General features: G+C 31.5%; 1 protein-coding gene across 1 annotated transcript; it reads right to left on the bottom strand.

Annotated features, from left to right (window-relative positions):
• Positions 1-780: 780 nt before the first annotated feature.
• On the bottom strand, positions 781-4978 carry LOC139871770 (alanine--glyoxylate aminotransferase 2 homolog 2, mitochondrial-like). The gene is made up of 9 exons (XM_071859498.1): positions 4642-4978; positions 3499-3729; positions 3195-3365; positions 2659-2802; positions 2391-2570; positions 1728-1953; positions 1505-1618; positions 1234-1320; positions 781-1128 (listed from the first exon to the last, which is right to left on the bottom strand). The coding sequence occupies exons 1-9, from the start codon at positions 4903-4905 to the stop codon at positions 1085-1087; spliced, it is 1461 nt and encodes a 486-aa protein (XP_071715599.1). The 5' UTR covers positions 4906-4978; the 3' UTR covers positions 781-1084.
• Between the last annotated feature and the right edge of the window lie 7707 nt (positions 4979-12685).

Here is a 12685-nt window from a genome sequence, read left to right on the forward strand (position 1 = left end):
GATTTCATATATATCGATGGATGTTATGTAGGTGAATAAAAGATGAAATAATGTTTAGAAGAAGGTGAATGTGACATAAATTGACAATTGTACCATCATATGCATAGCATTTGACATGATTTAACAAAAATATTTAACGTTCGTAAGTAAAAAAGACTATTTCAAAGCTTTAGTAAATCGCAAGGACTTTATCTCGCTTGAAAACTTAAGGACTATTTAGCAATTTCGACAAACCGTACGAACTATCTCAGTAATTATGTCTTATTTTTATTTTTTTATTTCTTGTTATCATTTGTGGCTTTATGTATTGTAATATGGTGGCGGTAAATGGAGGCTTAAAGGAAGATGATATTTTTTATTTAATTGTTATTGTGAGGCTCACCAATCTAATTATATTTAAAATGATATTAGTTATGTTTTTTTTTTAAATAATAATATTAGTAGCTGATTTTAATAATAATTTTGAGTTTAATTAATTTAATTAGTGGTTCTTAATTTTTGCGAGAGTTACCTCATGAATGACAATGATTTTATTATGTGAGAAAGTGTTGACGTGTCGCTAAAGTTGGTGTATGTCAGAGGAAGACAATGAGAGTGATTTTATACACCTTATGCATACAATCAAATTTGCGCCAAAAAACTTAATCTATAATCTCATACCATACAATTTGTTGCAGGCGACGTACCATACAATTTGTTGCAGGCAAAGATTCGTGTTATTTGATGGACGAACGGTTTTCCTTGCAGAGTTATAAAGTTAAGAAACTATGTTCTTTATTTCATAAATGCACAAAATAGCGAGGCTACGAGATGTCGGCTCTTCATATCGTGATGGATGAACGATTTTCCTTACAAAGTTATAAAATTAAGAAACTGTGTTCTTTATTTCATAAATACATAGCACAATATAGCGAGGCGACGAGATGTCGGCTCTTCATATCATAGCACAATATAGTGAGGCGACGAGATGTCGGCTCTTCATATCATATCCTGTTTACAACACATTCTTTTAAGATAAATAGAATCAACAAATTAACATGTCGATTGATGTGAAACATTTTTCGGTTGCTTATTAACCAAATCTTCAGAGTTTCGACATCGAATAGTCCATAACATCAACAAGAAAATCTACAAAAACAAGTAAAGAACATATCTTAGCGGATTCAGAAACATGTACTTAATTAATCCAACTAAATTAAATTAAATTTAAATTGAAATAATTAAAAAACACACCTGCATCTTGTTTGTTAAAGCATAGAGGAGGAGTGATTCTAAAAACATTACCATAAAATCCACCTTTCCCAATCAACACACCCATATCTACATAACAAAAATATGTCATCATTTTTTTGTAGTTTCATACATGACATGACCAAACTAGTAGCAAAAATTTAATGTCTTTCAAACAAGTAATCTTACATATTGTTAGCTGAGCAATAGTATTTATGAAATACTGTTGGTTTTATAAACTTAACAGAGTTTGTATATCAAAGATTAGTGGTACCTTTCATATTGTCCATAACTTCCAATACTTCTGCATTTGCTGGAATTTTTAGTTTTCGATCAGTCACAAGTTCTACTCCGAGTAACAACCCTCTTCCTCGCACGTCTCCAATAACTATCAAAAATGATGAAACGAACATATGACACACAATTTGAAAGTTCGAAAACTTGTTGATGATGATGGTTTAGACTATAAAAGTAATAGTAAACTTTGAGATACTAACATTCATGCTTATCTTTGAGTGAACTGAGACGTTGTTTTAGATAAGTTCCAACGACATGAGCGTTCTCTTGAAGTTTTTCTTGCTCGATAACTTTGAGAACAGCATGGCCCGCAGCTGTACTCACAGGGTTTCCTCCAAATGTGTTAAAATAATTTCTACGAGTTAAAACTTTTGCGATTTCTGGAGTTGTCACTACCGCACCCAAAGGTATCCCATTTCCGATACCCTATGAGAAAACATCAAACCATCTATAACAGAAACGGGCTAAACGGGTCGAAAGTCACCCATATTAGTCAACCTACTAAGTCTATCTATTATTAGATAATTAATTGATAAATTAAATATCAATATAATGATACAAATACCAAAGGGCCAGTGGACTGGCGCCATTGAGGTGCCCCTCTGACCTTGAAGTCATATGGTGTGGACTTTATGTATATATTCGAGTAAAAAATTGTGTTAGGTGTGTGTGTGTTTGCCTTTAAAAAAAAATAGATACAAATTTTTATCATTATTAAGAGCTTAAAAATATAGACACAGAAAATGTTCTGGATTTTTTTAAACAAGCCAAGTAGCCAACCTGGATCTTACCACAACAACTATCCATTTTGAGCCGATACCCAACCTGCACGACTGACCCATTTGCAATAGCTACAAAAATACCTTTGCCATTGTGACTATATCAGGCACAACATCATGGTTTTGGAATCCCCAAAAGTTGCTGCCGGTTCGGGCATATCCACATTGAACCTCGTCAGCGATAATAAGCCCTCCCGCCTTCTTAATCGTATTATAAACATTAGGCAAGTAATTTGGTGCCAACTCAACAATTCCTCCAACTCCCTATCACATATAAAAACATATATATAATTCCAATTAATAACTCTTACTAAAAATTGTTCAGCAGAAAAAGAAATTAAAATATCTTAACCTGAATCGCTTCGAATATAAAGCCTGCAACTTGACCCGAGGTTCCAAACCTGATCAAATCTTCAACATCCTTGGCATACTTCTCTCCATCTGACCCGAATGCTCCCCTATATGGGTCCGGATTTTGCGTATGGTGGACCCCACTCTGCTTGTCCAACACATCATAGAGTAACAATATGTTACACACAATTATTGTACACAGATCCATTCTTATGTATATCAAGTTATGAGATTATTACATAACTGTACATAAGTAATGGTAATACTGATTTCAGAAAAATGTTATGCTAATGTTTGTTTGGAACAAAATGAATAAATAATGGAAGTTTTGCAGGGCTGGATATGGGCATATTCAAGGTGTGCACGGAGTCCGTAATTCAAAAGGGCCTATAACTTGCAACATTTTGTGTTATTGAACTTACGGAAAGTTTTCGTAAAAGGCCTACATATTACTTATTGAACAAGACCCATACAAATTTACAACCCATAAAAAGACAGCCCTGAAGTTTTGTGACACAAAGCTAAAAAAATCGTTACCTGCACAACATTGAATTTCCAGTTGCACATTGCAGTAGCCCCCATTGTACCAGCTGCGTTCCCATGGTACGCATTTCTCAACGATATAATATCTTGACACCCTGTGTACAAACGCGCGATCATCATTGCTAACTCGTTTGCCTCTGTACCTGAATTCGTAAAAAACGCCACCTGCAAAAAAATCCAACCCAAAGAACCATCATACATAAACTCTAAACAATTTCAGATGTGACCCAAATGGACACCTCAGGTTAGGTAATATGAACCCATCTGTTAAATCTAACATGTTTAAGTGAAGTATAACCTTTAGGTCACCGGGCATTTTAGAAGCGAGGGCTTCAGCGAAATCAGCAATGGCATGGTTAAGATAAAGAATAGTGGAGTGTTGTATGTTGTTGGTTTGGTTTACGATTGCTTGGACGACATCAGGGTGACAGTGTCCGCAACTTACTGTTGCAATTCCTCCGAATCCATCGAGGTATCTTCGCCCGTTTTCGTCGAATAAATATTGCATCTTTCCATGGACAACATTCAACTGTTTTTCACAAGAGGGCAACAATTAAACATAATAACATTAACCAATATTATTAGATAATGATTAATTTCTTTAAACAAAACGGTTATGGGTTCTGCAATTAACACTAATCCATTGACAAGCTAATTCAAACACAGGAAACATATGAAAATGGGAAGTTCCTTTAATATTAAAATAGAAAATCATTAGCATTTACATTTTTTTAACGATTTTTCGAAATACAACCTTTGAAATTGTCGTTAACATGCATAAATTTAAGATGACGGTTATTTAATTGTACAATTTTTTATCCTTTAATATTTAAAGGAGTTTGCTAACGTCAGGGCTGTCGGCTGTCGTTAAGATGCATATAAACCTTGTACATGGTGGTTACATTTGACTTTAATGTAGCGGTTGCTAAATCGTAAGTTTTTTATGCACCTTAACAAGAGCCATAAGGGCTGTCGTTAGCATTTTCCATATTAAAATAGAAAATCATTAGCATTTACATTTCTTTTTACAATTATTCGAAATACACTTCGTAACTGTCATTAACACACATAAATTTAAGATGGCGTTATTTAATTGTACATTTTTTATACTGTATGTGTTAAAGAAGTCCTAAGTGCTGCGCAAACAATAATCTTTTTTTAAATAAAAAGGAATAATAACATTTTAATATAACAACGTATTTATATATCTAATGTTCACAATTCACACTTCACAGTAACATCTTTTAATTTTGATCCATACCGATTTATTAGTAAACTTACATCATTTTGATCAATAATTTCTACCATTAATGACTCCGTGTAAATGATCCAAGCAATACATGTAAATTGTGAATTACACTCCGTACAAAGTTACAGAAAAAAGTAACACTTATGATTAATTTACAAAATAAAAAAATAAAAAAATAAAAATAGAACTCACGGGTTTCTTGTAGAAACAGAACATGGAGGGGCTAAGAAACTGGTTACGTTTACGAACGATCTCCTCGGCTGTGGGCCCGGTATACGGTGGCGGAGAGTAATCAAAGTGTGGTATTTTTGGAACACAATCAATTGATTCTTCATGATCCAATTCAGATACAGATACAGTTTGTTCTGGCAAACGAGAAAAATAACTAACGTGACCCCGAGAGACTTGATTTTTTGGTGATCTAAGTCTCGAGATCGATGTCACTAGTCTCTGCATCTCGCTTGATCGTCGGATTTAGTTTGAGATCAAACAAGATGAAGAAGAAGAAGAAGAAGAAGATGATGATGATGATGATGATGATGATGATAAGTTGATAGGTTTTGGAGGAGGTGGATCATATAAAGACAAATTAGGGACAGCAAAGGAACATGGTTTTTTCCTTTTTTATTCATAGCATATAAGTACATACAAAATTTTGAGTTTGTGTATACGTATTTTAACATTTTCTATCACTAGATTATTTATATTTATATTTACTGGGAGTACTAATCGAGATTCTGAAAGAAAATGATTGATAATTCGAGAATTGATCGGATTGTATTTATTTATACATTTACATTTAAATAATAAATAATAAATTATATATGCAAATATAAAATTGTAAACATAAACGTTAACATACTTGTCTATAATTGTCCATTATCAAAAACCTAAAATCCTCGTTTAATTTCATGTTAAAATATTGACCAATTTTTTACTTTGACTGATGTGATCAACAAATTCGATTTTGACCCTGTAAGTAACTAGAAGGGGGGGGGGGGGGGGGTTGAATAGTTACTTGATACGTTTTTAACACTTTTTCGATTGATTACCAAATTCAATTTAACTTTGATCAACCAACTCAACTCAAACTTGATGTGTGTAGTGTATATGTTCAAAATGATAAATGAAGTAATGTAAAGAACATAGACACAAGAATTTATAGTGATTCGGGTGGATGTTAACTAATCCACCTTAATCCACTCCCCGATTACACTAATCGAGATTTGTTGCTTCACTAAGCACTTTTCTCCAAACCCGATGGAGATCCGATTTACAAGTCTTCAACTTCTTTAGTAGACAACAAACCTAATTTTTCTATCCCTTTGAAAGATCAACTCCAACCTAGATCAACTTGTCTTCACCTTGGACAAGTATTAATCTCCAAATAAGATTAATCAACTTCCTAAATCCCTTTAAGGAAGTAGATCACTAAGCTAGCCTATGCTTTTACTAATTGAAGTTACAAGACTTATACACTTTTCAATGATGATCCTAAGACAATACTAGGACATACATTACATTAAGTAAACTCACAAGATAAATAATTTTGATTAGTAAGTTTACAACAACCCAATTCTATATCTATAAGATCATAGAATCTTCTCTTGCTTGATGACATTTGAGTAGTAATTGATGCACTTGTGATCACTGGAAATAAGCCTTTGAAATATGCAAGAGGGTCAGCTTCAAATGCTCTTAAATGTTTGCCTTTTATAGTAGAATTCAAAAAGTAGCCGTTGACACACGGTTGCCTTCACGGTCGATCGTGGTGCGACTGTGCGTGCTCCAGTCCAAATTTGGTATCCGTTGTATAGCCGTTTGACTCAAATTTGAACACCACATTTTGGCACCTTTACTCCTTCTAGCACCTGCAAAAGAAACCAAACATCCTATACAAGTACTATATGCATTAAGTGTGTGAGATTTGGTCTTAATGCATGAAAGTGACTAATCATTCCAAAAGTGGCAAACCCAACATTCTTGGAGAAGTGTCTTGATTGATATTTTGGGAAATCTCAGTTTGGTCAAGACTTAGTTAGTCACTTTAATGCCCTTGGTTCAATTCTAAAGACTAATCACTATGTCATTAACTTCCTAGTTTCAATTAATCACAAGTCATGTTCTTTTTTAGTTTAGTTTAGAGATTAATTGAATAATGTCTCTATAAGATAATCATGAAATGTGTAGAGATATCAAAGTTAAGTCTTAAGTAATCACCCTTAGTTACTTAGACTAGACCACATAGACAATTGACTATACTTTCATTGTGAACCATTTTACACTTAATCTATTGGAGTAGGTTAGTTACTTGAATCCTAACTAGTGAGCACATAGCAAACATATTAATCAAGTTGACAAGTTTATGAGTATTGATCATATTGGCAAGTAGCAAGTAATACTCACATAGCAAGAGATAGTTATTCTAGGATCAATCATATAGATACTTGCACAACTTATAATTCAAGCTTTAACAAGTTTAAGTGCAATATAACATATTGCTTGATTAATGTGTAAGCACACATTAATGTCCAACACATGCACAAGGGAAGAGCAATCTCTAGTTGGGACTTGGTGACCATCCTAAATGAATCTAAATGTGTTTTAGGATTACAAGTCATTACTAGTTAACCTTGAGAGCATTGTTCCCCATTTAGCCTTAATTAATCACTAAGTCATTTCTAATAGCAATTATTGTTCTAGTGACATTGGCTTAAGTGTGTTGGTACTTGATGATCATACTAAGAATATCTAGATAAGAATTAAGATTACAAGTTGTTGATTAACACTTATGTGTTATGCCTAATCTTGGTTAATTTGTCATTAAAGTGTCATTAGGCGTAATTAATCACAATTAGTGTTTTTATGACCAAAACTCAATTGAGTATGGAGAAGGCATCTATTCTAAGCATGTTGAGAAAGGTTTCATGAATTATATGAAGCGACCCGTCCTAATCCATAAGGACGAATACTATAACATATGGTTACATAGCGAGGTATTTGACCTCTATATGATACATTTTACAAACATTGCATTCGTTTTTAAAAGACAAACTTTCATTACATCGAAAGTTGACAGACATGCATACCATTTCATAATATCCGACTATAAATGACCTAAACTGTCATTTACTTAATAATAATCTTTATTGAACTCAACGACTTGAATGCAACGTCTTTTGAAATATGCCATAAATGACTTCAAGTAATATCTTTAAAATGAGCAAATGCACAGCGGAAGATTTCTTTCAAACCTGAGAATAAACATGCTTTAAAGTGTCAATCAAAAGGTTGGTGAGTTCATTAGTTTATCATAATCGATCATTTCCATAATTTTAATAGACCACAAGATTTTCATATTTATAAACAGAACCTCTCGTCTGCATAAAGATAAAATGATTCATATGAATTGAACACCTGGTAACCGACATTAACTTTAATGCATATAATATCCCCAAACAGAACCTCTCATCTGTATAATAATAATCTCGAAGTACTAAAGCCATCCATAACCTGAATGGGAGTTGTTAGGCCCAATAGATCTATCTTTAGGATTCGCGTCAATTAGGAACAGAACCTCTCGTCTGCCTAATTCTTAGGTTACCAAGTTAAAAGGGTGATATCCGGTATAATAATTTAACCATAGAATGTAGTTTAGAGTACTTGTGTCTATTTTGTCAAACATTTATAAAAGCAGCGCATGTATTCTTAGCCCCAAAATTATATATTGCAAAAGCATTTAAAAAGGGAGCAAATGAAACTCACAATACTGTATTTTGTAGTAAAAATACACATGACGAAACTGAACAATGCAAGGTTGGCCTCGGATTCACGAACCTATATCATTTGTATATTTATCAGTATACATAGTGGAAATCGAACAAATATATATATAAATTTATTAGTTATATCCCTTTTATAATAATAGTATATATATGTTTCATATATTCATTTTGTATATAAAAATATTAATTTTTGTAATGTTATATGTATTTAAATATATCATTTGTATATTAGTAATAGTAGTTATAATAATACTAAAATAATATTACTAGTGGTAAAAATGTTTATAATACTTAATATTATTAATGAGTTAATAATGTTAATAATTCTATATTAATAGTAACTAGTCCGGATTCGGCCCGCGCGATGCAGCAGGGCTTTCGGCCTGCGTATTCATATTTAACGTAGCGTTGTGTATTAAAGAGGGGAAAACGGCTCATGTCTTAAGCGTCGTTTTAGATGTCGTTGTCTTAAACATTTTTTAAAAAGTCTCCGTTTCGAACGTAGTTAGTTTCATTTTGTTCATAAAAAAATTTCGAGTGTAACGATGCTGTCGGAAAAATTTAACTTGCGGTGAACATAAAGATACGGGCAGTCGTTGTGTTAAGAGTTTTTTAAAAAGTGTCCATTTCGCGTATAGTTAGTCCCATTGGGTTCGTGAGACTTTTTCGAGTTGAACGGTGGTCTCGGAAAAATTTAACTCGCACCGAGCGAGAAGATAATGCCCGCTATAAATGCGGACCGGGGGGGGGGAATAGTTTCTTTTATTTTAATAAAATTTTATGTTTACACTTTCTACCCCTGGAAAATTGTAAACTTGAGGGGCTATTGTGTAAGTTGAGACGAAATTGGGGGACCGGTTGTAGTGTGAACGCAAACTCAAAACTACAACCGAAATAAATTGAAACTACACATTTTGTCATGAGTTCTAGTATATAAGCTAATAATAATAATAAAATTTTATGTTTACACTTTCTACCCCTGAAAAATTGTAAACTTGAGGGGCTATTGTGTAAGTTGAGCCGAAATTGAGGGGCCGGTTGTAGTGTGAACGCAAACTCAAAACTACAACCGGAATAAATTGAAACTACACATTTTGTCATGAGTGTTAGTATATAAGAGTTAATAATGATATTAATGATAGTAAATGTAAAAATATTAATTTTATTGCTAATTTTAATTATGATAATGATTTTAGTAACTACATAATAATACTCATGATAACTTCAATAATAATACTTATAGTAATATTAGGGGTAATAATAATAACCTTAATAGTAATATTTATGGTGATAATAATAATTATAGTTAGGATAATAACACATATTTAAATGATAATAATGATAATAATAATACATAATGATAATACTAATAGTGATAGAATGGTACTAATACTAATAATGATAAAATGATACAATTTCTAATTTTAATGATAATAATAATAAATTTTTATTATTTTCATAATAATAATAATAATCATAATCATAATTATAATGATGATAATAATTCTAAAATGATAAAATTTCTAATAATAATATTATTAATACTTATAGTAATAATAATGATAATGACTATAATACTTATACATATAGTAGTAATAATAATTTTAACACTAATAATAACATAACAATAATAACCATAACAATAATTATACTAGTAATAATAATACTAATAATAACAATAATAACAATACTAATTATAATAACATAATAATAATAATAATAATAATAATAATAATAATAATAATAATAATAATAATAATAATAATAATAATAGTAGAAATGAAAAAAAAAATTGTATACCCTTTAAAAAAGCCTTTCTAAGAACATTTGCTCCAGATAGGGCTCGAACCCATGACCTCTTGTAAACCCGTAACACCCCTTAACCACCCATCTATCCTTGTTTTTCTGAAATGATCCTAACTTTAAATTATAAAAACCCGTTTTCTGTTTTCCCTTTCTTCTCAAAAAAACTTAATCGACTAGAGGATGCAATTCATACCCGAAATAACGAATCAAAGGTTGTATAAAGACGTGAAACTTAATTATAAATGACCTTTAACGAACCCTTTCGATCAATTAATCAAAAATAAAAATAAAATAAGAGATCTGTTGTTCGTGAAAAACGAATGAAGAACCCAATCATCAATCTTGATTTTAAGGACGTTTTAGATAATACTCACATCATGAAATAGGTTCTAAATTATTCCTCAAAACTTTCTAATTTGTCAATTATAACAAAATCATCAAAACGAACCTGAATTTCATGAAGAACAAAATTGTTGACTTTTTAAAAATAAACTTTGACTCGAAAATTCTCAATCAATAAGATGAATTAGAACATGAAATTTCGTAGGTAGTTTGAGTAAAAGAATCATAACAACACTACATTTTTACATTTTAAAAATTTAAACGAATTTGAGCTGTTTAAAAAAAATTACGCGAACAGGGAACCTGCTAGTTCTTCTTCGAATTTCAATTAAACAACTTGCAAATGGTAGTAATTGAATATAAGGTAATTGAATGAATGATTGCAGCAGACATGAATTGATTGTTCGGTGTTTGGTAGTGAAGATTGAAGTTGATTGGAGTTCACGAGTAGAATATTAGAGAAAGGGAAAAAGAAAGATACTGAAGTGAAACGACCCGTCCATATTACTATAAACGTAGTACGTTATTCATTGGTCCCATAGCGAGGTATTTGACCTCTATATGATACGTTTTAGAAAAATATTTCATTCGTTTTATAAAAAGCATACCATTATTATACACAATGCATGTTTTAAACAAGTGGGCGATTATTTAAGAAATAATCCCCATGATACATCGGTTTCCAAATGCTACACACATGACATAACAGTCGAATATAATATATGACAAAGGTTTTATTGAATGCAACACTTCATTTAAACAAAAGCATGAGACTCCATGCACAGCTTGCTCAGATAATGCAACAGCGGAAGACTTTCTTAAGGACCTGAGAATAAACATGCTTAAACAGTCAACACAAAGGTTGGTGAGATATATAGGTTTAAAGCTAGCATCGATATAAATATAGACCACAAGATTTCATAGTTATAAATATATGTACACTCGCAAGTGTATAAAAGTATTCTATAAGTTGTTGAGCACTTCAGTAACCATACTTAACCATTAATGTAGCATATTCCCTTTATTATGAAATCTCCCTACAGTGTACCAAGTGTAGTAAAGACGAAGTACTATGCAACCGTTTACGATAATATAGCGACTAGCCCGGTTGGGGTTTTCAAACCCGATAGATCTATCAATAGGGTTCGCGCTTACATGTTCTTACAACATGTAAATATTAGTTACCAAGCTATTAGGGAAGATATGCAAGGTGGTACAAATCAACGTAGAATATATTTTAAGTACTTGTGTCCATAGCGTAAAACATAAAATGCATGTATTCTCATCCCAAAATATTTTTAGAGTTTAAAAATGAGACTATATACTCACGGTAGTAAAAGTATATCTATAAACCTATAAAAAGTGACTCCTACTTCCATAAATATGGTGAGTTAACCATCTCCTTGACTAAGGTTAATTATTTTACCATCTCATTCACCACATATTATGGAGTAAAAAATTATTATATATATTTATTTATATTTATATTTATTATTAGACGTAATATATGATATAGAATCCATAACAATAAACCTAAATAATATTTACAAGTTGCAAATATGTTGAGAAAATGAATGATCTACATGTAATAGTAATAACATATAGTCAGTGCATTAATTAATCGACCTTATATTGAAATCGATATTGATTGTTATGTAACGGATATAATTATGATGAGTATATGAAATGAACTCCACACATTATAAGTAAGTCATCATTTTGGTTGCCAAACAAAATTGAAGATTCTCCAAGGGTAAGTTACTTAGCTGCAAATGAAGTTATGTAACACGATAGTTACGGTGAGTTACTAACGATCCAACAAATCATATTTTGTTGAATTATTATGAAATCATGTAAACCTTCAATTTGAATAGTCTATATATTTTTCTCACGATTTTCAATATGTGTATTTCCATTCAACAAGTCTAGGTGATTAGTTCCATGGGATATTTATTGTTAACGTGTTGTTTAGAGATAAATAGATTACTTATACCGAGTAATCAATAACTCTGCATGTTATAATTATAAGGTAAGTTTTTGTATTTTCTATTTTATTTTTATGTTGTTTTTATCATTGTGAAATGTTAAGTTATCTACACATGTGGTGAATTATCATGGTGGTAGTGTCTATTCAAAGGGCGCTTGACTAATATTGATAAAGGAACTTTTTGATAAGTCTCACTTGAGACATTGAGTTGCAATATTCGTGATGATTCTACATAAGATGTGCATTAAACTATAGGTTCGTCATTCGGAAAAATTAGTTAATCTTTATAATATTACACCGTTCAACCCGTAGATCT

Source organism: Rutidosis leptorrhynchoides, chromosome 10 (assembly GCF_046630445.1).
Source record: "Rutidosis leptorrhynchoides isolate AG116_Rl617_1_P2 chromosome 10, CSIRO_AGI_Rlap_v1, whole genome shotgun sequence".
In the NCBI taxonomy this organism is placed as follows: domain Eukaryota; kingdom Viridiplantae; phylum Streptophyta; class Magnoliopsida; order Asterales; family Asteraceae; genus Rutidosis; species Rutidosis leptorrhynchoides.

What these genes read in the sequence shown, in the direction of transcription:
- LOC139871770 (XM_071859498.1), bottom strand. Translation starts at nt 4,905, where the DNA reads ATGCAGAGACTAGTGACATCGATCTCGAGACTTAGATCACCAAAAAAT. An exon ending in TTATATTCGAAGCGATTCAG is followed by an intron (nt 2,571 to 2,658) that starts GTTAAGATATTT and finishes TATATGTGATAG; the next exon opens with GGAGTTGGAGGAATTGTTGA. An exon ending in CTTTAACAAACAAGATGCAG is followed by an intron (nt 1,129 to 1,233) that starts GTGTGTTTTTTA and finishes TTGTTTTTGTAG; the next exon opens with ATTTTCTTGTTGATGTTATG.